The sequence below is a fragment of the Arabidopsis thaliana genome (genome assembly GCF_000001735.4).
Source record: "Arabidopsis thaliana chromosome 1 sequence".
NCBI classification, from domain to species: domain Eukaryota; kingdom Viridiplantae; phylum Streptophyta; class Magnoliopsida; order Brassicales; family Brassicaceae; genus Arabidopsis; species Arabidopsis thaliana.
The window spans coordinates 7,323,453-7,348,127 of record NC_003070.9 but is presented as its reverse complement, the minus strand read 5'-3'; the positions used below and the strand labels follow the sequence as shown (position 1 = coordinate 7,348,127).

Below are 24,675 nucleotides of genomic sequence, written 5' to 3'. Positions count from 1 at the left end.
ACACCTCGCCTACATATAACCTGTCATTGTCGGAAATTTGCAAGTCATGTCGGAGGATTTGCTATTTTAGAAGCGAAAAGAAAGAACATTGATATCTTAACGTTCACACCAATTACCAAATAAGCACCCACAATGTTCATATCATCATATGATACCAATACGGCCTCTTTTTTTATAAAACTGTGGTTTCATAGTGCCTAGTGGAATCTATATACTATTCACACCACCTCTCTCAGTTGAATATACTTTATCTATAGAATTCTCTTGATTACATCAGATATTTATTGCTTTTAGTTTATATTGCATGGTCACATACTATTTAATCACTATATTCATTAAACACGAAAGCACAAGTGCACAACTCAACATACAGTATGCTGAAACTACATTTGTAATGCCATAAATAATTCTATGCTAGTAAAAGATCGAGGACTAAGCAAAACTAAGATGACTTATTCAACATCTAATTGACATTATTATTTTTATATAATCAACAACATGCCTTATAAAGATTTGATCATTGGTAATCAACACATCATCGACACATCAAATTGAATCAACGAAAGCAAGTATCATTGATTTTCTAGCTTTTTCGACAATAATAAGTATAAGTAACAAAAAGTTTAAAAGGTTTTTTTTTTGGGTTCTTAAAAATATTATAATCAATAATATAAAACCTTAAGAGAATCTTTATATTTATAATAGAATATAATATCCAGATTATTATAATTAGACTGAAGCCAAGATTTTTGTTTTAGTGAAAATTCCTTGGTTGTGAAGTGAAGCCAAGATTTTTGTTTATTACATTTTCCACCTTAAGTTTTAACATTGAACCGTTCAAATCAAATAGTTGTTCAGTTTCATGAATTTAGCATCGAACTATACTTTTTCACGTAACTTTTTTACATTATATAATCAAAGACAACAAAAAAGATAAGCACATTCACGATTTATATCATCAAATCTTGTAGTGTATATATGGTTGGAAACTTAGGATGGTTAAATTGAGAAACATCATCATTCATATATAAGTTTGTTGGTAAACATATACGATCACTAGTCTATGGTACGTGACCCAAATACACAATCAAAGAAAAAATATACAATGTTTTCTTCATGAAAACTATTTCATCAGTTTATAACAAAACAAAAAAATAATAATTATGCTTCTTCTAATTATATTGTTTCATTTTCATTTTGCTAATTTTATTTGTTCCTCAAAATTGAAAGCAACTTAAGAAAAAAAAAATAACGATCTAAACGACGGAGCCTTCGTAGATGGTTGAAAGTTTTAGCCTGAAAGATCGAACCGCCAGCTTAGCTCGTTTAGAAGTGTATCTTCTCAAATTACGAACCGAACCGGACCGGTTTATCCCACTCGAAGCTTTAACCGGCGCAGTTTTACTCACAAACGGCCGTCCCTTTTTAACTGTCGTTTCACTTCCATTTCCGTTAACGGAATCGTTAGACCCCGTCAACATCATAACCGGAGAGATTCTCACCTTCTTACGCCGACGAGATTCTTTCTTAACAGAGTTTTGTATCGCGACGCTTGCTTTAACGGCGAGAGCCGCCATATCCGACGCCGTTAAACGACTCTGACGTTTAGAAATCGGGAGAACGAAGTAGATCTGGTCCGCCTGAAGCGGCTCTTCCGATTTGATCGCCGGTATGAAATCGTCGTAGTAGAGAGAATCTGAATCGCAGATGAAATATGAAGAAGGTCTAGAGGAAGACGAAGATGAATAAGCTGCCGCTGATTCAGCTTCCAAAACTTGAGATGCTATCACCGGAACATTGTATTCACGGAGATCGCCGTTAACCGTCACGATCTTCACCGTCGGTGAAGAATTTGAATCTTCCCGACGAAACGACACACAGATTCCCATTTTTGATTGAGATAACAAATTTGAAATCTAGAGAGAGAGAGAGAGGGAGTGGAGAAGATTCACGAATGTTGATACGACGCGTCGAGAGAGTCGGTCATGGTGGGGTTATATATAGAAGACGGGTGATAAAACCGGGTGATTAAATTGAAATTAGATAACCGGTTACGGTTTAATGTTTTGAACCGGTTGTTAACATGTAGTTTTTGTTTGTTGTCTGTCCATTAGTAGATTTTTGTCACGCATAGTAAAAGGACATATATAATGTTTCCTTAGTTAAACCTTCTAATTACATTTCGTTTTCATGACCTAATTACTCCGAATTATTTATTTATCTTGTTGGGTTATTTGTTACTATATAGTGTTATGTATTTTTTAATCTTTCATTGTATTTACATATTCTAAAGATCTTTCTGATTTTTAACTTTCTATTTCGAAGGATTTTTTTCATATATCAAAAGAAAGTTTTCAATCAAGGCAATTATATTCACACGCTTATACAGATTCTAAATATATTTAGAAAAATTAATTATATAAGTTGTGGTCATGTACATGTATGAGTGTGTATGCGTATCGATATTTTATTTTCTTTGAATGAATATTGCTCTTAATTATGGTTACTCTGTATCATTCAAATTTAATTGGATATATCTCTAAAGAACCATATTTATACGTTAAGTACTATGTGATCATGCATGTCAATTTCACTATAACTCACTGTAATCTATCAAAATTAATGACCTTTATCGAAAAAGACTATAGTCTATCAAACGTGATTAGTTTCGAATTTCACAATATTCTCTTGTGCTCCAGATTAAATCCATATACAAAGACTATAATCTATCAAACGTGATTAGTTTCGAATTTCACAATATTCTCTTGTGCTCCAGATTAAATCCATATTTGATATATGGATAGTTATTTTAAAAAATCTGAAGATCCATTTCTCACAGTTTATAACACATTAAAAAGAAAACTATACAAATAAAGATGCTAGAGTTATGGAAGCATGTAATTGTGATTTAGTGCATCTCTTCATTTATTTTATAGCATGCTTTATGTTTTCTTATTTTAATAAAGTTTGAAGCCGATAAACTATAAATATATGCAAAATATCCAAATCCAAATTTGATCGTTCATTACATAATTGCGGTGCAAACGAGGATTTCTCTCAATCCATATGACATAAATTGTTGCTCACTAGTCACTACCACCCCAATTGTATGATAGAGTCTTTGTAAACATATATATGTACTTTGTAAGGCTTGGAACGCATGAAGGCACGGGCCTCAGCTACAAAGCAAAGGAAGGAGACATCAACAACATCACATTCCAAATTTATGGTATTTGGATACTAAAAGGTAAAATGAAATAATTTTAAAAATCATTAGGGAGTTTGTTTGATGAAATTGTAATCAAGCGTGTATGTTAGCAAAACATCGGAAATAAAGAGAGAAAAAGATCAGCAATGTGAAAGCGAAATCAGCAACGACGTGGCACGCACCACGCGGCTCCCAGTAGTCAAAACACATAACAAGTGGCCTGTTAAACTCTAAATATCGCAACTTGTATTTGACTATAACGTACAATTGAACTAAACGGTATTTTAATTTACCCATGCAGATTTTATTATTGAAGAAATATCATAATTTTACTAGTTTCATGCAGTTTATCAACTAAGGCTCCGAATGGTAATTGTATTTTGCGATGCAGGAGAAGTGCGGTTCGGTTCAAATAGTAACAAAAATACATAGATACATATGAATATGTAGAGATTTTAATATTGTTACAACACTGTTGCAGTACGGTTTTGGGTGCGGTTTTGATTATCATTAACAGCCTAAATAGTGTTAATACAATCAGAGAGCATAAACTATATAATGTACTACTGTTATTGTTTATTAACTTACTAGCTTTTCAACTTTTTGGCGGCAGTTTAATTTATTAATTTGGGTTGGACCTTTAGAAACAACTCACTAAATGAAAGGAAATAGGGGAATTATATTAGAGCAAATTAAGAAATTACTAAAAATTATAATCTAAACTAGTAAACAATATAATACGGAAGAAATATATTTTTTTTTTCTGAAAATTAAAGAAGAAGAAAAATTATGTTCTCTTTCCACCGGGCCGAGTAAACTCGAACGGGTCGCATGACATGCATATGACAAACCGGCTTCACATGTTCACACGTTGACTTTATTTAGTATCCCGAGCTAGCTATAAATTCATAGTCGTGATTTAAATTGAACATTTGCTCATATATTTTTGCAACATTTGATATTTGACATATTTCATTTTCTAGACGTGACGACCGAGTAATTCGTTGTCCATACCAAACTTCGTACATTCGAGTTGAACTTTTATATTATACGGTCAAACAAACAATATAACACACACCCTACGACCTACGCTACCATATTCTTTCATTTTTTGGTATATAACGCGCTACAATATTATTTCAAACCACATATCAAGTCATTTGCTTGGCATATATATGTATACAATATACAGTATGTGTTATAAGTGTTATTAGGATGGGTACTTCGGCTTTGTTTGGCTTGGGTTGGGTCCGGTTATATAGTTTGGTTCTCGTAAAGCTATAAATGAGCTTATAACCAACTCTATTAGGTGCACTCACACACACACAAAAAAAAACCAACTCTATTTAATTCAGTTAGAGTTCAGTTCATGAATTTTGCTGGAATGCGTTTTGGTTGGGTCTTATATTTTAGAAATTTTGATTTTCTATGTCATCCAAATATTGCGGACGAGGTATGAGAAATCTATCATGGTTTCACAATTTTTTTGTTTTTTAACATTTTAAATTGACTAAAATATCTATTATATATTCCTTCACTATATGGTACTACAAATGTGTGCCTTTTATTCCAAGAAAACACCAACCGGATATCAAATTCCAAGTATATATACGTTTTACTCTATTTACCTGACTGTATTGTTTATTTAAATATTATTTTCCTTGTTATCTCTTAAATAGTGCCTTTTATTCTCCATGCATGAATCGATTTTGTGAGACTACGACTATCCTTGCCTCTTTGGTAGAGTATAATCCAATACATTATATGTTGTACAATCTAGACTTTCCGTAATGTATTCAGATAAACTTTGATTGATATTAAGTAAAACGTACTTATCAAATGCATTTGTCTTCAAACGGTGTTTAGTTTATCTTTGTCGGTGTTTAATTCTTCATACATATAGCGAAAGGATATCTATATATCATCAGCATTCGTATAAGTATCAACACAAATCTAAAGAATTTTTTTGATAATTATAATTTTTAATCACAGATAATATGAAGTCGGACAAGAATTTTCAAGTAACGCAAAGTAAGTTTAATTTGTAACATAGCTAAAAAGATTATAGATAAAGTAGTTTAAGTTCTCCTAATTTTTTTTCTATATTTTGATTATTTGGAAACATTGATTGTTTATGTATAGATATGTATAATTATATGCATGTGTATGTATAATTGCTGTTATTCGTGTGTTAGTGTGTGCTCACACCTGGCCTATGAAAATATTACTTCTCACGTTTTTCTAGCAGCTTTCGTGTGCATGAAATAATTCACAAGAAATCCACACGAGAAAAAAATCATCACACACGAATCAAATCTTTATGCAGAATTAAAATCATAATAATTAGGGACCAGAAAAATTAATGTGGTTCGCGATATGTCGTCTGATTTAGTGACGATGGTCACATGTTTACCCGACAAATCCGAAATAATTAACAACCCATATATCATACAAACAAATTAAACTATTATTAAAAATAAAAATCAACTAAGACGGCAGATATAAACCATCGTGTGTGGACAGAACCTCTTCACACGTCGTATTGGTGTTTTTACCAGAAGTATTCCTAATTCTGGTTAGTGTTGATAACTTACACTCAATTATATTCCGATATTTTTCTCAACATGTTCATATTGGAGGTTGCCGAGACTTGGGCTTCTTTGGGCCTAATAATTAACCTGGACCAAGTTGCGCTAGTCAATGACATTACATATTTTATTGTCATTGCTTATGCCCATCGATATACTATTCTTTTGTTTTGGTTCAAAAGCCCATCGATGTACAGTGCACTCGATTTCCATGCCTCGTTGTTCAGATAAAAAATCATGCACGTAGATGTTTAATACTCGATTTGTTTTATGGAAATCTTTTTGTTTGAGATTATCCTTTTCACAAACGTTCTGGTAACCCAAGAAGAAGCTCGTATTGAAAATTGATCCATCGTCTTGATTTAGTCTAAACAAACTATTCGCCGATAGTTGCAAATCCTCGGTTCACAACAGACGACGTTTGTTGAAGAACCACACCAAAGTACAAATCATTCACTGTACTCCAAACTAATTTATATATATACACACATTAGGTACGTATATAACGTTACTTTCAAAATAAAGCTATAAATATCCTACGAGTCTATGACGTATATTAAGTTTCGTCGTGATTCAAAGAATTAGTTTCTTGGAAGATAGAAAACCACGGACCATAAATAGCCTTAGCAAATATGGACCCAGCGGAAACAAACAATATAGGAGGATTGATACAACCAAAAATAGACCTCAGGGTTTCGTTTATATTGCCTGTCCCCATGCTGAAAACTATCTTTGCCTACCTTTTGTAGTCTACCAATGTATGAATGAAGAAGCCTGATTTTTATAACGAAATATAATATCTGTTACAGTACATTTTTGTATTTCAAATGTAAGAAAGTAACAGAAAATACAAGAATGTTAGCAACAACGTCTAATGTAGAGCAATACGTAATTATTGATTCCACGAACCAGAGCTGAGAGCCTTAATATTAGTGCCTTAATTAATATTACTTATCCGTTCTAATTATTTACTTTTACGTTGTGCATTGTTGATTAGTCTCCTTTCTTGCATCTAATTAGTATCTTATTGAATCAAATTTGAACCATACATTTACTTTGGCACAATTGAATATAATATTTAAATGTACTGTGGAAATTTCGGCTTTCATCGCAATTCGTAGATAATAGAGGGTTTAGGAGCAGAAAAAGACAGAAGGGTACTGGTTCGGTTCCGACATAATCTGATAGTCAAGAGGAGATTTATATCATAAAAATACTATTTTATAGTAAACGCATGAAACTGTAGGAAACAAAACAATCTCCTAATGTGTAATAATGTGTCCGTACGTGAAACTGCAAGCTAGTCCAAATTTTATTATCTTTTCTTAATTGTCAGAAATCCTAGATTTTAATGTTTTGCTAACACCATTTTCGTAACTCTATGTGATCATTAAGAACAAGTACTATATTCCACATTAAGTAAAGTTACAGAAATAAACAAAATATCACGATTTCGATAGCGACAACAAAACTATAGAAATAGTTAAATACATCACCAAAATCCTTATCCCGTCGTGTCGCTAGCGTTCCCATTAATATTATATTGATTACTTAACGTCTTGGGAGACTGAACAAGATAACTCCACACAAGGTCTCACGTGGTCCCCTCACACTCTCTCAACACACGTGTCGTACACTTAATGGGTTTCTTCGACACGTGTCGTAGTCGGAGTGACGAGGATGCACAACTAGCTGAAAAGTCCGACCTATTGAAAAGTCTATAATGCCCCCATTCGGTCGCTGCCTAAGCCGGTAGGGGCCGGTCTAAGATTACGTGGCAGAGCCACGGTCCTTGGTCGCAATACTCTCTCTTGTATACATGTATTGTTGTTGGCAAGGACTAAAATAGCAAAGGTTTTATCCAAAAGTATAAGATTAGAAATAATGCGATTTCTTGTTTCCTTTACTTCATTTCTGTTCAAAGATTTAGACAGAAATGCAACAAATATATGTTGTGGTGGCCTTCACAACTTACAAGTGAGACTCCGATATTATTTTGAGATATTGTTTCTATTTTTTTCGGTAACTACTAACTTAGGACAAGCACACATTCACAGTCGTTTATCATAAATTCTTTGTGTAACTACTTATTCTAGAAAACCAAACTACAGTGAAAAAACTATATATACTGAAAATATGTGATTACCGCCTTATATAAATTATTTTTGATGTTAACATTTTCGTAAAATAAAATTTGTAGTGATCCTAAACAAGATAATTTGAAATTCTAGTTTTCGACTCCGAGAAATTATGAACCAAGCTCGGAACTTTTTTGGTAAAAGTAAAAAGTTGTGATGCTTTAAGTGTGAAAACCTAGTGAAAAGAAGAAAACGTAAATTTGTGGGATACCTAAAAAGCTACAGAAAACGATTTTTGTGTTTACGAAATGGCATAATTAAAACATTATTATAACTAATGAAATTTTATAAGCAATAACAGTTTGCCAATTATTCGATTCCGTGGATTAGTAGAGAGTTTAAAATATGATGTTGAATAATTTTGAGCGATCAGAAAAAGGAATGAACACCCGTCTCTTAACGGTGAGAGAGAATCGCAGCCTTTCGGATTCCACACGGCTCTTATTTTCCTCTATCCACTTGCTCACTTTTTAAACCGCATAATAATATTCTTTAGCGTATACTATTATAATATTCTTCTTGATTACGTCAAACTACAACAAATCAATCAATAGTATTGAAAAATATGTCTCAGTGTCACTCTTACGACTTTTATACAAACCATGTAACCATGACGACATGACTTCAGTTACACATTACCATATAAAACAGTTCATGAAAGGATTAGACTACACTAACATTTGTTTTAGATGAATGTCACAAAATGGTGATATAGACTAAATATAGTAGTCACTAGTCATTAGACAACGCATAAACTTTATAATATATCATTCACCTTGATATTATTATTGTATGAACAAAAATTTAATGTACACATTACATTACAACACAAGACAAAGCCATGCCTTTTAAACAAACTAAACATCAAACACTTCCACTATAAAACCTAATTCTTCTATACTTATAAAAAATGTATTTATGTATGTGTTCTAATTATTTCACCTTTATCTTTTAGAAAAACTATAAAAAGAAATAATACACATTTACAACATTATGACTACATCCTAAATTTCACCCCAAGTTATACATTGTATTATACCATTATCTATATATATATATATATAATTAATTACTATGGGGTTGGAAATTTAGTAATTATCTTTTCTTAGAACGGAGCACGGTGAGGGACACCCTTTCGTCTGCTTGAATTCCGGTGATTATAGATCGGAGGTGTTCCCGGAGAGAAACTAAAACCACCTTCATCACCAGAGCTTGAAGACCTTTGATCACCATTGGGACCGTAGTCATCGAATCTAACGGTTGAGATCGAGAGACCACTCATCAGACGGTTGAAAGCATTGGTCTTACGCATCTTAGTCGGTGTAGTAGCTTCATCTGATTCCGACCCACCAAGGTACTCTCTCCCATGCTTTCCTTTCAAAGAGAAGGTTAGAGATAAATCTCCTCTCCTCATTCCTCCAAGCTAAACAGAACAAAAAACAACCAAAGGACAATATCGTTATTTCCACAAATAACATTACAAAAACAGAGCATATCCACATGAATCACGAACAAAACTAAACAAAACCGGATAAAATTTGATATAGATATCATTAAGAAGTGAAATGCGTTAATGGGTTTTAAGAAAGTTTACATTTTTGTTAAAACCATATGAATTGTTTCAAACAAAAATGGTGAAAACAGGGGAAAAAACAGAGGGAGAGTCTTTTTGTGTTATACCTTGCAGCCGAGAGAGCAGAACCTGAAAGAATCAAGGAGACTTCTGCAACAGATTTCACAAGTGTTTGTAACACCTTTACCGATTCTAGGCTGAGGTCTTTCATTGAGGAACACGATCTTTGCGCTGTTGATAATATATGTCTGAACACAAGCGATGTCTATGAACTTCTGTATCTCATTCACTCTCACAACGTTATGGTACGAAGATCTTCGTATCTGCAAATTTTGATTCTTTTCATTAACATTACAATTAAAAAACCGAGAGATTGAGGAGGAGAAAAAGAAGAAGAAGAGATATTGAACCTGAACAACACGATGGTCTTTATGTTTGACTAAACAGTAAGAGCAAAAGGCATTTCCAGCACAATCAAGACAGAACAAATTGCATTCGTTTTTGTTTGAATCGACATGGATGGAACAAGGGACGAAGTAACTCCCTCGTAGCATTGGCATTAGCCACGGTGGACTTGTATAGTCTTCTTCTTCCTCTGTTCTTATCATTGGTCCCTGAACAAAACGAAACCAAATCAGAATCTGGAGAAGATTGATAGCAAGGTAAAAACAAACAAAAAGAATTAAAAATAAGACTCACCATGACTTTCTTGTGATTGGCCTTGAAGGCCCCGAAGTTGAGTTTGTGATTGTGGTTTTCGATAGCCAGATTTGCGAGCTCCAGTGTGTAGCAAAACCTTTACGAGAAGAAGGTAGAAGAAGAAGAAGGAAGAGGAAGAGGTAAGTGAAAGCGGCGGCTGAAAGAGAGAAAATAAAGGGTTTTATTTTTATTTGAAGGCGGTCACGATAAGTTTATGCGGTTTATATTTCATACGAATTTCATTTTAAAATATTTTTAGAGTTATTTTTGTTTATTATTAAAGGTATCTTTTTTGTTTGTTCCTAAATTATATTTTTCTGACTCCTTTATTTGGGAAAATCAATTTGTTTTCTTCTTTATGTAATTTGGGAAAATCATTATCTCGTTTTTTTTTTTTGAAGTCCTCCAAAAACACACGTATCTTGAATATGCGTGTCTGTCCAGTGTGCATCTAGAAGACCTAAAAGGAAAGTCTTAAAAGGTTAAAAATAAAAGGTGAAAATGCGATATTATTGTTCAAATATGGTCATAAATAATTACGTTTCGACATAGAAAAAAATAGCATACTAATTTTTCAGCTTACGAATGATATAATGATTGATATATTTTCATATCATCATATGTATAATAAGCGGACAAACACATATGTGGATGTCAAATCTAGTTAAGCATTGAGAGTGATACAACAAGAATAAAGGAACTCCCACACTTGAATTTGTAAAAGTCAAATATGAAAATAAAAATTAATTATGGTCAGAATTAGAGAGACAAATAGTATTATCCTAATTCTTTGTTTTTCGTAAAATTTAAATCCGAAAATTGAAGAGATAAGCAAAAAAGAGAGAAGAGGTGGCGATAGCTGAAAAGCCAAGACAGATCGACGGGTATGAGAAGAGACAGAAGCGAGACTAGTCTTGTTAAATCGTGAGCCGTTGGATGATGAGAAGAGCCTTCTCGTATTATCCTTTTTCGTGGGACGTGTCGGAAGCTTTTACGGTTTTACCCCCTCCTCCGATTGACACTTCACACTCGTGGAGAACTCTGAGCCGTCAAGATGATAGTTAGAGTGGGACTCACTTTGAGTCATAGGTCAACGTTCAGCTGCCACGTTACTTAACGTGATCCAAGAAACAATAAATGGAGTTCGTTTGTAGTTCAAAGTTAAAAACAAATTATTAAACTTTTAGAAGTAGAGAGACTAGAGTTGTTTTTGTAAATTTGTGTGTGTGTGTGTGTATCGTTTTTAACCTGATAGATTCTCTGGTAAAAAGTCAAATCCTGTAGTCTTAGAGAATCTCCTTTGTACTTGGACGTTGTTAAAGCAAAAAAAGTAAGCAATTCGAAATGTACGAGTGTGTCATGTACTGAACAAATAAAACATTTTAAAAAATTCAAAATGTTGATTACGAGTGTGTCATGTACTGAACTAATAAACATTTTCCAAATACGGTGAGATTTGATATTGAATATTGTGAATATTAAACAACTAATAGAGTGTAAAACATAGATATTAGCTTTTGATGTCGAAAGCAATTAAAGATACTAATTAAGGAGATAGACATGTAAAAAGAGAAGTGTGATCCACGTCATGAAAAAATTATGTGACCACTAATAGTTAACAATGTAATTGGAAATCCGACCAAAGAAAGTGAGCATAGAACGGCGATGAGGAAAGTGGAAGAAACATCTTTTTAATTTGTATTCTTATCTCTTTCAAATTGGCAAAAAAGAAGCAAAAGAGAAGAGGCGTTTAAACAGTAGAACGCACGTGCCTCACGTGACCTTTGTGCACCGTTTGACCACGTGAGTCGTCAGAAAAACGAGGGTTGTCTTAGTAGAAGCCAAACATGCAAGTTTTAAGAACTAAATCATGCATGAAGTCGGAAAATGAAAATCTACCCGATATCTAAACCACTTCTTATAGAATTGGTCCTATAAAAATGGACGGTAACCTAAAAATCAAATTTGAATGGTAGCTAAACTAGTTAAATCTATAAACATGCTTTGGACGAGTCGGATCATCAGTTGAGACTTGCGAGGTTAAAACTACATTCTCTCTATTTATTGGTATACAATCCGAAAAATGTTTTGAGTTTTTGTCTATAGTTTTTTAAGATAAAAACTAAAACACATTATGTTTTTCTTTCCGTTTCATTTTCTAAGTTTGGGAATGCGGACAAATGGAACCGAACCTTACCGGATTATCATTGGGTACGATTAGGTGTGGCGGGTCCACTACAGTCTACTTTTTTAATCATCACCCAAATGTTATATATTTTTTAACGAAGATTAATGAGCAATTTGGATGACCAACAAAAAGTGCAATTTGCAGCACGATGGAAAGGATTTGAACCCTTTTTTTTTTTTTAATTCTTTTTAATCAATTTGGGTGCTTCACTCTCTTTTGCAACTTGCTTCTGGTGGCAAAGAAGAGCCAATGGAAAAACATGTTTGGCCCTTAATTAATTACACGCTTCCAAAACAAAAGAAGTCCTTAAACTTAGAAAATTACAATATTGATTACTTTGTGGTTTGATTTAGATTAGAGCTGAACGTCGTGATGATACTTAGATTAGATACGCATATATAACTCGGCGATTCACTTTTTACAATGAACTATTTTATAAAAATCTAGGATGCAGATGAATTAATATATTCAATAAAATCTTATCAATTCTTAATAACAAAAAGATTAAATATTTGCTTACTCTTAATTGACTTTAAAAAAAGGGTAACAAAATTATGTTTAAGCTATCTCTCATGATTTTATTTGTTTTGACAACACAAAAACAACACACAAATAATATGGAGATAGAAAGATATTAACTCACAAATATAAAACTATTAAGAAAGTCAGGAAAAGATATCGAGTTTTTCATGCATTAAACAATTTCACTAACAAACACGTTTATATATATGGTACAATAGAAACAAGAAAAACTCTAGGTTTTGTTAAAAGAAATAAGTTCGAGTAATTAACCCTAATAGTATAACCCAAGTGTAACGAACTTTAAATTTGAAGTAACAATTTTTTTTTTTGTTTGTAGAATTATCCACAAGCATACATACGAATAGTAAACCACGCATAGCCATTAGAGTAGTGATATGGTCGACTAACCCTCCGAAATGGTGAGGAGTTGTATGGAAGTTACTTATCAATTCGAAATTGTCATCCGAAAATTTAAAAGGACTCTTCGTATAAGGGTAAAGACAAGGAGCAAAAAAGTAAAGACAAGAAGGTGAATGAATGATATAATCTCAGAGAAATGAATAAACTATGAATACGCATGAAGATACGATCGACATCATTCATCGGAGTTAGGTCCTCGATTTCGGGAAGGAGCTTTTCAAAGGAACCAAACCAAGTATACGGACAAAGATTACGCTATAAAAGTATTTAGCCGACAAGAGTCACTATCCTACGTGTCTCTTTAACAGTACTAGGATCAATCCAGGTTCATCGATCCCTATTTTACATATAACGAACGTAAAATAATTCGTATTTACGAAACTGCCATCTTCGTCTAATGAGTTTATTACTTTATTTGATCCGTATGGGCTAATACGAGCTAGCTACATCCGTCTGGGTCATGTATTGTGTAATGACATATTATGGGCTTTACAAACCAAATTAAGCGTTCTTCCAAGCCCAATTGAACCTGCCTCAGGCCCTCAACCTCAACTCTCTCTGAAAGGGCACTTTTGTGAGTTAGTTTTTTTTTTTTCTTTTTTCTTGGTGTGAATTTTGCGAGTTAGTTTGATCTACATGTACTTGATAAATGAAGATAAAACAGGATTAAAAAAGTTTATATGTAACACATCCGTCAGAAAATTATAATAGACACCAAAACTCTCGAAGGTGCAGAAACAAAAGCAGCTAGAGAGTATAATCTGATGATCATAAATTCATAATTAGGACTTAGGAGCAGAACCAAATTAAACGAAAAGAATCTGAAGTAAAGAAAACCAAAAACATTTCCTGTAAGACTTGAATTATACTTTAACCGAACTAATCGAATCGAACTGCACTGTAATGTTAACTGAAATATCCGTATTTCTAAATAACCAAAAACGTGCATGCATGTGTGAATTGCATACGGTAATTTTTTTTTTTTTCTTTTCTTTCAAATTCACATAACTCATCGTCATCTATATGTCCTCTCTAATAGATTTAACACCTTAATTACCTAGAATTTGGACTCTTACTTTTCTATAACGTCACACCGAACCAAAATGAAATAACTTCAGTTATATTTTTATTAAACCAGAATAACCTAACCAAAAGAAAACGAAATGTTCATTTCTAAGCATATCTAGACAGATCTATCCTCAAGAATTCATTATCAGAACAATATGTATGAGAATACAGAGAAACTACTGTTACTATGGCTAATATATAAATATTCTCATATTCGCTTTCTTTATATATCTATACGTGTTTCATTTTTGTCTAATGGAGAAAGTAATTGTCGAGAAAGAATGATTAATCCAATGATGACTAATCTAGAGATGAAATGACAGTGTGGAATAACTTGTGGAATTGAACAAAGTTAAACAATTGGCTAGATCAAGACTTATAGTCAAGTTTTGATGTGTTTTAATTGAGTGAGAATCTTTCTCATAGTGTCAGTCCTCTGTTGTTCGTTGATGCTCTTCTCCTCCCCTTACAGCGCATACACAGCAGAAAGTTTATCGTTGCTTATAATATATTTTCTTCCTTTTTAAATGGTTGAAATTCATCATAAATCTCAAAAGTGTAACAAATAAATGGTGAATCTCTCTAAATTTCAATTATTATTTCTATGATTTGGTTACCTTTGAGCACTCATAAACGTTGTTTAGTCCAAGTTTTGAGATCCTTATATGATAGTGTTTTTCATGATTCATATTTTTTAAAAAACGAAACCCTAAGTTTGAGTATTTTCATAGGGTGTGATATTTTTGTAAAAACTTTCTTGTAACCCTACCATTGAATAAACAAATACAACTTTTGAGCTGGTATTTACGAAAAATTATCTATGTTTGGGGTTTGCTTGGAAACTACCACTACAAGTAGTGTTTTGTATGATCTCGCGAGGAATAAGAATTAAATCGGGGCCCAATACATTTCTGTGATTATATTCCAATGTCGGATTTGGTAGGGAACTAAGCATTGAAAACCTTTGTTTTTCTCTTCCACTTTTGCCTAAACTCAACATAAAATGTATGCGACTTAAAAGACAAGTGCTCCAAAACATTTCTTAACAGGATTGATGTTTTAAACTTAATATATAACTAAATATCCCACCGTGACATATAAGAAACAAAAAACCTCAGTCTATAAATATATTATAGTTAGAATTATGGAGTTATGGATATGAACTTCAATTTATCGTGTGATTTTGTAACCACATTTGTTAAACGATGTTGGGGGCTAATCCAAAGGATATGTCGAAGATGTGATCGCCAGTAGCCGGACATAAGACTTTAGCTATGATTGATAATTGATAGATTCTGGGTATAGGAAAATTCATGGTAAAGCTATAAATTAGTTTTGAATAAATAAAACAAGAGAATAACACAATATTGACAAAAGAGTGCAAGCCATAATTTTCACGTACGGTGGTTGCCGACAAGTAATTTAGCTAAATTTAAGAAATAGTGCAGTTCTATTAACTCTGTTCCTTGTTTTTTTTTTTTTTAACTTCTTATTTTTTAAAACGTAAACGCCCATGCAATTACATGACAAATAAGTCCACAAAGCATCTTCTTTTCTTTCTAGAAACCTAAAGCAATTATATTTCTCATCTATCGCAAAACCTGTCTATGTAACTATAACAGTTTTCAATATCTCTTTCCACCATAAATAATCTCGCATCCAACTCCTAATTTCACCACTCCATATTTCACTTTCGTACCATGCACACAAAAGAAACCCTAATTAATCAGTCATAACTTCCACCACCAACTCAAAATATTCATTCTTAAAAAGAAGAATGATGAGAACCAAATCCATAGTCATCAATTCCAATTCCAAGAACGATACTTCCACCATTTCCGCAACGACAGCTCTGAGACGTTCGGCCTCAAACACTACCCCCTCAGCTGCAGTGGTACGCACAAATGATCTTAACAAAAAACCGCGACCTCGGTCAGTAGAGTTCCCGGCATCTCCTCAACTAGTACAAGGTGAAGAGATGGTCCATTTCGGACATCCCCAACACGTGTTGGTTAAAGTTGAGTTGCCGGATATTTACACGTGCGCAGGGTGCAAAGAAGAGGGAGCAGGGGTTAGGTACGTGTGTCAAGAATGTGATTATCAGCTCCATGAGTTTTGTGCTTTGGCTCCTCCTCAACTCAAATCACACCCTTTTCATTACCAGCATCAACTTCTCTTCTTTGCCAAACCTGGTACGTTTTTAATTATTACTGTCTTTGATATCCTTATTTGTTAGACCTGAGGAGTATTTTTGGTATTAATTACGGAAATGGCTCAACTTGATCGGTTTTATTTCTTCCGACAATTTTAAGCTAAATGTCCTTTGTTTGTTTTTCAGCCAAGAACTAGACTCACGAAAGTATATAAAAAAAAGCCCTGATTATATATTGATTGCTTTACATAGAATAATTTTGCTTTGCTTTAAATATTTGGTTTAGTGGGTATCAATATTAACAAGATTAAATGTTGGTTACGTACGTAGAACAACAGAGAATAAGCTTCCTATAACGCCATAAACATAATACTTTTAACTCCAGTACGAAACCGCTGATCCTGGAATAAAATGGAGACGTACACCAAAACTAAGATACTTAAATGATTCGAGGACAAAAATATTATTGATAATTTTATTTTTATTTTTATGATGAATAACAGCGAAAGGAGGGATAGTAAAATCGAAATGTGACGTGTGTGGAAGATCACCAAAAGGTTACACTTTCAGATGCAAAGCTTGCAGTTTCCAAATGCATCCTGGCTGCGCCATGTTATCTCCTTCCCTCTCCTCTTCCTCCCTCCATCACCACCCTCTCCGCCTCCTCCCCTCTTCCTCAGCAGGTAGCACCACCGGCGGAGACTCCGGAGGATTCCTCTGCGGAGAGTGCAAGAGAGGTAAGCGAACGGGGAGGGTTTACCGTTGCACCGTCTGTGATTACCACTTGCATGCCGTTTGTGCCAAAGACGCCGCCGTGAATGGCCTCCGAGCAAACGGACATAAAGGGAGGGATAAGTCTCCGGCAGTTTTGGGAACGGCGGCAAGGTTGGCGTCGCAGGTTGTGATTGATTTTCTCGGTGGTATTATCGATGGTCTTGGCGAAGGTGTTGGTGAAGCTATTATAGACGGTGTGACTAGAGGTGGTGGTGGTGGCGGAGGCGGAAATGGCGGTGGCACTAGAGTAATCCCACGTGTCAGAGGAGGGTAATAATGAAATTTGAGGATTGTTTGATTAACTAATTATGTTTTGTATGTGGAGATTGCTATGACTTGATGATGCTTTTGATAAGTACATAGATGTGCTTGTATTTATTGAGTTTGAGTTTGTGTGGGGGATATATTATGTTGATTATATTTGGGGATATTTACAATTCTAAGAAAATGTGTATATGTTTAATTAGATTGGATTGATAAGTAATATTATTTTCTGTTGTTTGTGTTTTGGTTTTCATTATCTAATTAATTAAGAAGTAGAGAATGCCTTGAGTTTCACGTATATGTGCTTAACTGAATACAATACATTGTAATTTGTAAGTAGATCAAACGCATATATAGCTAGTACATGTTTTGAAAAAAATATGAAAATATATATAACTGTGACTTTTATTATTACATATGGAGAAATAAAAAGGAAAACCAAAAAGCTAATACCTAATAGCATCTTGGAAAAGAGAGGAACATCAAACTTAACTCCCATTCAAATTTTATATACAACTATATAAGGAGAAATGAGACCCACCACTCACATTTTATTTCAAATTTATTCAATTTGTTTCATAACATTTTAAAACTTTCATTATGTTTGAGTCCTATACATAAGCGTCAAATATGTTAGGATTTCACACCAAATTTTTTAAAGCACTTGACACTAGTAAATGTCTTGGATTTAAGTTGAAAACACATAAAACTTAACAAAACCTACATACAATTTTTAAAAAATAATAATCAAGAGTTGCTTAACTTATAGCCACAAGAATAGACTTTTGAAATGTAAACGTTACAAACGATTTCACTTTCATTCTCTCTTTCAAGAGTTTTCTTTTGAAAAGTGGCATTAATAAAATCTCACACTATAACAAAATTTCAAGAATCTTTACGTCTGTTGATTATTAAGCAACTGAATCACACTAATTTCAAGAATCTTTTACATGTGACAAAAGAAAAAAAATTGAATATAAAGATTTCGTGACTTGTGTGAGTTGTTATGTTTCATAAGCTCGACAATCCACGTGGGAATCGTTAACATGTTATTATATAGCCTTTTGGACTCTATGTGCCAAGATTCCTCCATTTTCATCTTATCATTGCTTCCTCCTCTATTGGTCTTCACATATATAGCAATATAAGTTTAAAATGGTTATGCATTTTGACTTTCGAGAATAAGAAAAGAATTACATAATTTCTTAAAGTTACAACAAGAGAACTACTTGTACAAAGTACAAATTTACAAAGATAAAAGAACCAAAAAAACAAAACATAAAAACAACTGCTTCTTATATGAAGCAGCATGTTATTATCTTAGTTAAAATAATAATCATAAAAAGTAGGAAACGTACAAGGAAATACAGAACAAATTAGCAAAACCAAAATATATATATAATTGAAAGAAAGAAAGAAAAAACATCCCGACGGTGAAACTTCCTCGAGTAATACTGTAGTCACTTTTGGTCGTGTGTCACAGTCATGTCTCTGAGCTTTTCCTTCTATTTGTACCAAAGTCTCTTCTCTTTTTCTTATTTTTTTTTGTCTTCGAGAAACCAAAAGAATAAATTATAATACTTTTATATAGTATAGTTCTCTAGATTGAGCCATAATCCAAACCTCCCCAACTGAAGTGAGACCCTTGTCTGACGATTGGGAAAGCATGCATGAAAACGCAGACGCAAACGCAGACCGTTGCAACCGCAAGCATTGAGTGAATGATAGGAGTTGGGAACAAACGTTGTGAACCTGAAACTCTCCTTTGATACTTCAAAGCCACCGTTGCACACGAGGCACAAGATGATGATGACTTGTTCATCTCTAAACTTAATCTCTTGCTCAGACCGGTTTGGTCAACTACCTCGTGCTCGATGTTTAGTGAGACTTGCTTGTTTCTTTTGTCTGCAAGTTTACGAGCCACCAATGAGTTATAGTTATGGTTGTTCCTTATTGCAGCGTAGCTGTATGGAGTTTGCCCGGTTGCATCGCGAAGAGTGTTCCAGCTCGATAATCCAATCTGAAAACATAAATGACGGTTTTGTCAGTTTTGAAGAAGCAAAAAAATTGGATTTGAGAGAAAGAGAGAGAGAGAGACATACCTCTTGTGGATCATTGGTGAGTAGATCAATCATATCATCTGAACCAGATGTACATGCAGCTAGATGTAAAGGTGTGATACCGCCAGGTCCAGTTATATTAGGTAAGAAAACGAACTTTCTGGAGGAACTGAGTGTCAAGGGGTTAACCAGGTAATGAATGAGTAGTTCGACCATTTTTGTGCTTTTCCTCTTAACAGCACGATTCAACAACTGAATCTCAGCAAGCATATCCAGGGCTTCTCTGTTCAGCTCATCATTCACCAAATTTCTCTCTACTAACATGTCGAGGAGCGTTCTGATGAGAGCACAGTAATCTCTTTCAACTGAGCAAACTAGCAAAAACTTGAAGCGGGCAAGGGAAAAGTCAGATTGTTCCCGAAGCTCAGAGGTCTGATTCTTCTGGAAAAGCCAACCAAGCTCGTTCAAGAAGCACAAAACTTCTTCTCTTGATGTGGGACCACGATTTGAGCTCTGCGCTTGCTCTTCTGTCATATCTTGACTTTTGGGGTGAAACTCTTCTCCGAGACGATTCAACTCTTTGCAGATGGATGCATTGGCAATTATCAATGGAAAACTGTCACCCCTGAATCCATTCTCCACCTGTACACAAACTAGGCGTTAGACATCTCTAGACCCACAACGAGAAACTATAAAGATAAGTTATATATGAAGTCATACCTCAATGAAACAGCGTCCAAGAAAACCAGGGTGTACATTTTGGACTTTGAAACTATTTACATTCAACTCGTCAAATATGGTTTGTCTACACACTGCCCTGGTTACCTCCATTGCCATGTAGCTACCCATATGTGTGCAACGAATACTGGTAGTACAATGATAAAAAGGTTAGAAAGGAAAATGTGAATATGAGAAACCGTATGAAACTTGATTTTTTAAAGTTATACCTGATTCCATCATTCGTCAAGCTTCTACCTCTTACAACCAAACTTGTTTCTTCACCAGCTACCACAGCTACAGGTGACACTGAGATGAGCTCTGGTGAATTCCAAGTTCTCCAAGATTTGCTACATCGAACTTTACCTGTAACCAATGATATGTTATGACCATTGGTGATACAAAAACTGCAACATTAAAGGTTACATAGGATAGAAGTAACAACTCGTGAGTACTCACCATTTTTGTGTGATGCGAGTTGTCTTCCCGTGTTAACTATAAATCTTGCGTTTCTCCAAAAATCAGAAGGAGAATTTTGTAGCAAAACACCAAGCCGTTGCAGCAATTTTTGCTCAAGCTGAAAAAAGCCACCAACTGCTCATTAAGCTGCACATAGCATAGTATATTTCAATAACCGAACATTTCAAAATATTCACTCACTTGTTCCCAGGCTGCAGGTGACATTGCTACATAAACAGATAGAACAACACAGCCAGGCCTGATATAACTCTCCATTTCTGATGGAATGTTCGAAAGCCAGTTATAGATCTGTAATAAAAGGTAAACAATCACGACTATGAGCACTCAAACAGAAGCAGTCAGTAACATTATATTTCAGGGCATGGCCAGAAATGATCACCTCAGATCGTAGAGTCCCAGGGAGCTGACTTGGATCTTTATCAAGTAGTTTAAAGACTATCTTTCCAGTGCGGTCCTGTTTGAATACCATCAAAATTAAAACTATAAGTGGCTTGTTTTATCTACGTACAAAGAGATGCTAAAAGAGGAGTAGAAAAGCTGCAAACCTGAGCATCAGAGTTTAAGCTAGGAGGAGAGTAGTCAGAGCCAGAAGAAGCATAACCAGACTGTTGCCCGAAACCTTTAAAGTTAGGATCTGCAGCTCCTCTATTCGATGCACCAAAGAGCTCAAGGGGCAAGCAACCAGTCCTGGGACTTGAGTTTTTATGATTCTTGGACCTCATGGTTTCAGGGGATGCCTGCAAGGGGAATAACTCCTGCATGACCGGAGAAGAAGATGGTGATCTATCCTCCACAGGATTACTGCTGGCAGAAGAATAATACTTTCTAGAAGATGCTACTGTCGGTCGACTCTCATCCTCGGGTGATGAGGTGAATAGTTGTAGAGACAAGCTAGACCTAGTGTCTTGACCACGTGAGTCAGAATCCTGAGAAGGAGATTGGTTACTGCTACTGCTCCTCTCTCCCCCAACAGAAGAAAACCCAAAAGTTCTCTTTTCCAAGTTGGTTGTAACACCATTTTCATAAGACGATAACTTAGTCTTCTCGCTGTCTTTGTTACCAAACCCACCTTGAGATAATATCGCTAGTGCATCAGGTGAAGATGAACCTAATGTCGTCGAAAGAACAGCAAGCAAGTCCATGGTAGAAGGAGAAGCCCCATTCATATCATTTTGTGGGTTCACCGTCGGGTGATCCATATTTTTCCTGGCTAAACTTCCAATATTGTTCAACTTAGAGACAAGATCCATAGGCAAAGGCAATGCATTTATCTTGTTAAGTATCTGAAGAAGCTGCTCTCTATCAGGCACAGCTGGAGATCCCACTGGGGGCTTTACCGCATTCTTACCTGCAGATCACACACAACAAAATCTGTTAATAAAACAAGAACATCAAAGCAGAGTTCCCAGACTAAAATACTTCTACAAGTCGCAAAACTAGTGTACCTTGTGCACAAGCTAAGGCGGTTAACAAAGCCATAAGATCCATATTGGCGTTAGCCGTATTGTTAGTAGTATCATGGTTCCCCGGAACCACAACCCCAGATGCAACCTCCTCCGGCTGCGTAGTTTTCCTCCTCCGTCGATTATGGCCAGCCAATCTACGCCTACAACTTCTCTTCCCCTCATCAAACTCAGAAAGCAGATGAAACCTGCAAAATTCATTTAGTTAATACCAGATTCAAAAAGAAAACAGAGAACCATTTCCAGAAAAAAGAAATGAGAGTCCTTTCTTATACCTGCTACACTGTTGGCAAAACCTCTGCATCTGTTTACCAACAAGAGCTTTAGTAGCTTTACTATGAACTTCACAAACTTTATGCCTTCTATGATAATCCTTAGCATGAGACAAATCTTCAGTACAATTATCAACCTGACACATGGGATAATTCCCTCCCGGAGATCCAGACCGAACCTTCTTGTTCGGTCTAACGTTCTGCGTCGTCGTCGTCGTCTCTTCCACAGCAGTCAAACCACTTCCCAGATTCAAATCAAGTCCTCTTTCTTCACCACTCCTATTCCTCAAAGTCAAATCAAACTCTTGAACCTCAACATCCACCGGTTTAGCTTCAAATCTCCGGCTATCCCAATCCCACATCTTCGAATTCCACTCATCTCTACGCTGAGGCTGAGATTGAACCAACCGATTCGACATCGGATAATAAAGATCTCGCTTTCTCCCCAGCGATTGATGTATAAACATCGGAGCAGCCACTTGAGCTCCTACCTCATCCATATCTCTCGATCTGAGTCTGACCCTTTTTCAAAGTCCTCCTTTTGTAGATTGAAGAAGAAGATGATTCAGTTGGAGATCTCTAGGGGAGGAACGAACCAACGTAGCTACTCATCATATCTAACTCTTAGCTAATCAGTAAACACAAAATCTGAGCTTTCAAGCATAAACGCTTCTTCGATTCAACGAAAGCTTAAGACAAATCAAGCAAAACATGACTCGAAATCGAATGTTCAGATTCGAAATGATTTCAAAAAACGAATCTTTCAACTTGTAGATTTTCCCGATCCAATCAAGGAAACTAAGAGAAAAGGATTTGATTTTCTCTCCTCACCAGCTTAGAGCTTCCTTCTTCAAATCTTCCAAAGTCTCAAACTTTGTCCTTCTTCTTCTTCTGGTAATCAAAGCTTTTTCTTTTTTTTTTGGTCCTTGGTCTCTGATGTCTTCAAGTCCTTACCTTCTACGATAGCTTTTTTTTTTCCTTATTTGTTTTCTACGGTGATGGCATATTGTGTAAATTTGAAGAGTAGTGAGGGTATTTTTCTGATATTTATTCGAGCCGCCCATATGAGAGAGATATGTAGTCGAAGGATCCAAGATACTTCATTTTGCTTTTTATCTAGTTAAAAGTAATTTCAACACTGTTTCTCTTTAAATTCTCGTACCCTGAATTAACGGATCCATTTTAGTTTTCACACCATTTATGTATTTTGTTAACGAGTTTCTTTCTAGTCAACATATTTTTTAAAGAGTTTTCTTTCTAGTCAATTCTTGTTAAAAGAGTTTTAAAAAATTCATGTGGCAGGAGATATTTAGATCATTGATGTATTTTATGTTTGATTTATATAGTTGAGTTTTGGGATATGTGTACCTAAGATTCAAAACATTGACACATATGTTGTGTATTTTCTTATAGTTAATGTAAAAGTCTATAATTACCATGAAGTTTATATCATGAAATAGAACATTTTCTTAGGAGAAAATATTTTTTGTCATTTCTAAAATATAATTGGAGGATTTCATACTAAAATTTTAGATTAAACTTTTCATATGTGAAAATCTTAGTAGTTTTGGTATTTAAAACCAGTATGATATCAAACAAAATTGAAAGAAAAACTCGAACTATTGTCTTTTGATTTGAAGGTAAGTCTTGCATTACTGCACTAATTTACCATACCATAATAAGTTGATTAATGATAACCGATAAGTTTAATAAAAGTAAAGAACACAAAGTGTTTATAAGAAAAAATGTAATAGATTCTCATAAAGATAATATTATAACTTACATTCTTTTGTATAGAGATTAAGATAAACATAAATATAAATAATATATTTAAAGATAATGTTAAACTTCCTAAATTTCAATATTAACATTTATCAATATTCTTCTAAATTCTTCTATAATTATATATTCTTCCCATATCTTGACCACGTTATTTCGAACCTCAACCTCGATCGATCTTTAATTCTTTATATCACTCTGTTACGTTTTTATCGAATAGAATGATTTCTACGGGCTAAAAATATAGAATTTAACAGTCCAAATCATTATTATAAACCATCTTTTAATGTAGGTCCCACGAACCAACTAT

At 34.5% G+C, this 24,675-nt stretch overlaps 4 protein-coding genes and 2 long non-coding RNA genes across 7 annotated transcripts; 2 read left to right on the top strand and 4 right to left on the bottom strand.

Moving 5' to 3' along the window:
- Positions 1-844: 844 nt before the first annotated feature.
- Positions 845-1,972, bottom strand: AT1G21010 (poly polymerase). Its single transcript, NM_101954.5, has one exon. The coding sequence runs from the start codon at positions 1,887-1,889 to the stop codon at positions 1,257-1,259; it is 633 nt and encodes a 210-aa protein (NP_564129.1). The 5' UTR covers positions 1,890-1,972; the 3' UTR covers positions 845-1,256.
- Positions 1,973-2,999: 1,027 nt separating this feature from the next.
- On the bottom strand, positions 3,000-3,381 carry AT1G05617. Its single transcript, NR_138930.1, has one exon. It is a non-coding gene; the product is annotated as an other RNA (long non-coding RNA).
- Positions 3,382-8,675: 5,294 nt separating this feature from the next.
- AT1G21000 (PLATZ transcription factor family protein) lies at positions 8,676-10,523 on the bottom strand. Of its 2 annotated transcripts, none has more exons than NM_101953.5 (4): positions 10,207-10,523; positions 9,918-10,121; positions 9,615-9,830; positions 8,676-9,357 (listed from the first exon to the last, which is right to left on the bottom strand). In NM_101953.5, the coding sequence occupies exons 1-4, from the start codon at positions 10,207-10,209 to the stop codon at positions 9,040-9,042; spliced, it is 741 nt and encodes a 246-aa protein (NP_564128.1). In that variant the 5' UTR covers positions 10,210-10,523; the 3' UTR covers positions 8,676-9,039. The 2 variants fall into 2 exon arrangements, with proteins under 2 accessions (NP_564128.1, NP_001117322.1); NM_001123850.1 differs by having other exon boundaries at positions 8,691-9,357; positions 10,203-10,309.
- A 652-nt stretch (positions 10,524-11,175) lies between these two features.
- On the top strand, positions 11,176-11,454 carry AT1G05613. Its single transcript, NR_138929.1, has one exon. It is a non-coding gene; the product is annotated as an other RNA (long non-coding RNA).
- Positions 11,455-16,027: 4,573 nt separating this feature from the next.
- AT1G20990 (Cysteine/Histidine-rich C1 domain family protein) lies at positions 16,028-17,872 on the top strand. The gene is made up of 2 exons (NM_101952.2): positions 16,028-16,596; positions 17,060-17,872. Exons 1-2 carry the CDS (start codon positions 16,182-16,184, stop codon positions 17,602-17,604), a joined length of 960 nt encoding a protein of 319 aa, NP_173523.1. The 5' UTR covers positions 16,028-16,181; the 3' UTR covers positions 17,605-17,872.
- An 814-nt stretch (positions 17,873-18,686) lies between these two features.
- On the bottom strand, positions 18,687-23,657 carry SPL14 (squamosa promoter binding protein-like 14). The gene is made up of 10 exons (NM_101951.4): positions 22,590-23,657; positions 22,297-22,502; positions 21,397-22,199; positions 21,231-21,305; positions 21,032-21,139; positions 20,831-20,948; positions 20,602-20,737; positions 20,375-20,519; positions 19,697-20,296; positions 18,687-19,614 (listed from the first exon to the last, which is right to left on the bottom strand). The coding sequence occupies exons 1-10, from the start codon at positions 23,084-23,086 to the stop codon at positions 19,195-19,197; spliced, it is 3,108 nt and encodes a 1,035-aa protein (NP_173522.1). The 5' UTR covers positions 23,087-23,657; the 3' UTR covers positions 18,687-19,194.
- Between the last annotated feature and the right edge of the window lie 1,018 nt (positions 23,658-24,675).

Bases quoted from the DNA above. Each gene is read 5' to 3' on its own strand.
- AT1G20990 (NM_101952.2), top strand. From the start codon at position 16,182: ATGATGAGAACCAAATCCATAGTCATCAATTCCAATTCCAAGAACGAT. The intron at 16,597-17,059 runs GTACGTTTTTAA...GATGAATAACAG, and splicing joins TCTCTTCTTTGCCAAACCTG to CGAAAGGAGGGATAGTAAAA.
- SPL14 (NM_101951.4), bottom strand. From the start codon at position 23,086: ATGGATGAGGTAGGAGCTCAAGTGGCTGCTCCGATGTTTATACATCAA. The intron at 20,949-21,031 runs GTGAGTGAATAT...GGCTTTTTTCAG, and splicing joins CACCTGCAGCCTGGGAACAA to CTTGAGCAAAAATTGCTGCA. The intron at 20,738-20,830 runs GTGAGTACTCAC...CATTGGTTACAG, and splicing joins ACTCGCATCACACAAAAATG to GTAAAGTTCGATGTAGCAAA.
- AT1G21000 (NM_101953.5), bottom strand. The intron at 9,831-9,917 runs GTTCAATATCTC...CAAAATTTGCAG, and splicing joins AAGACCATCGTGTTGTTCAG to ATACGAAGATCTTCGTACCA. The intron at 9,358-9,614 runs GTATAACACAAA...TGTTCTGTTTAG, and splicing joins TCTGCTCTCTCGGCTGCAAG to CTTGGAGGAATGAGGAGAGG.
- AT1G21010 (NM_101954.5), bottom strand. From the start codon at position 1,889: ATGGGAATCTGTGTGTCGTTTCGTCGGGAAGATTCAAATTCTTCACCG.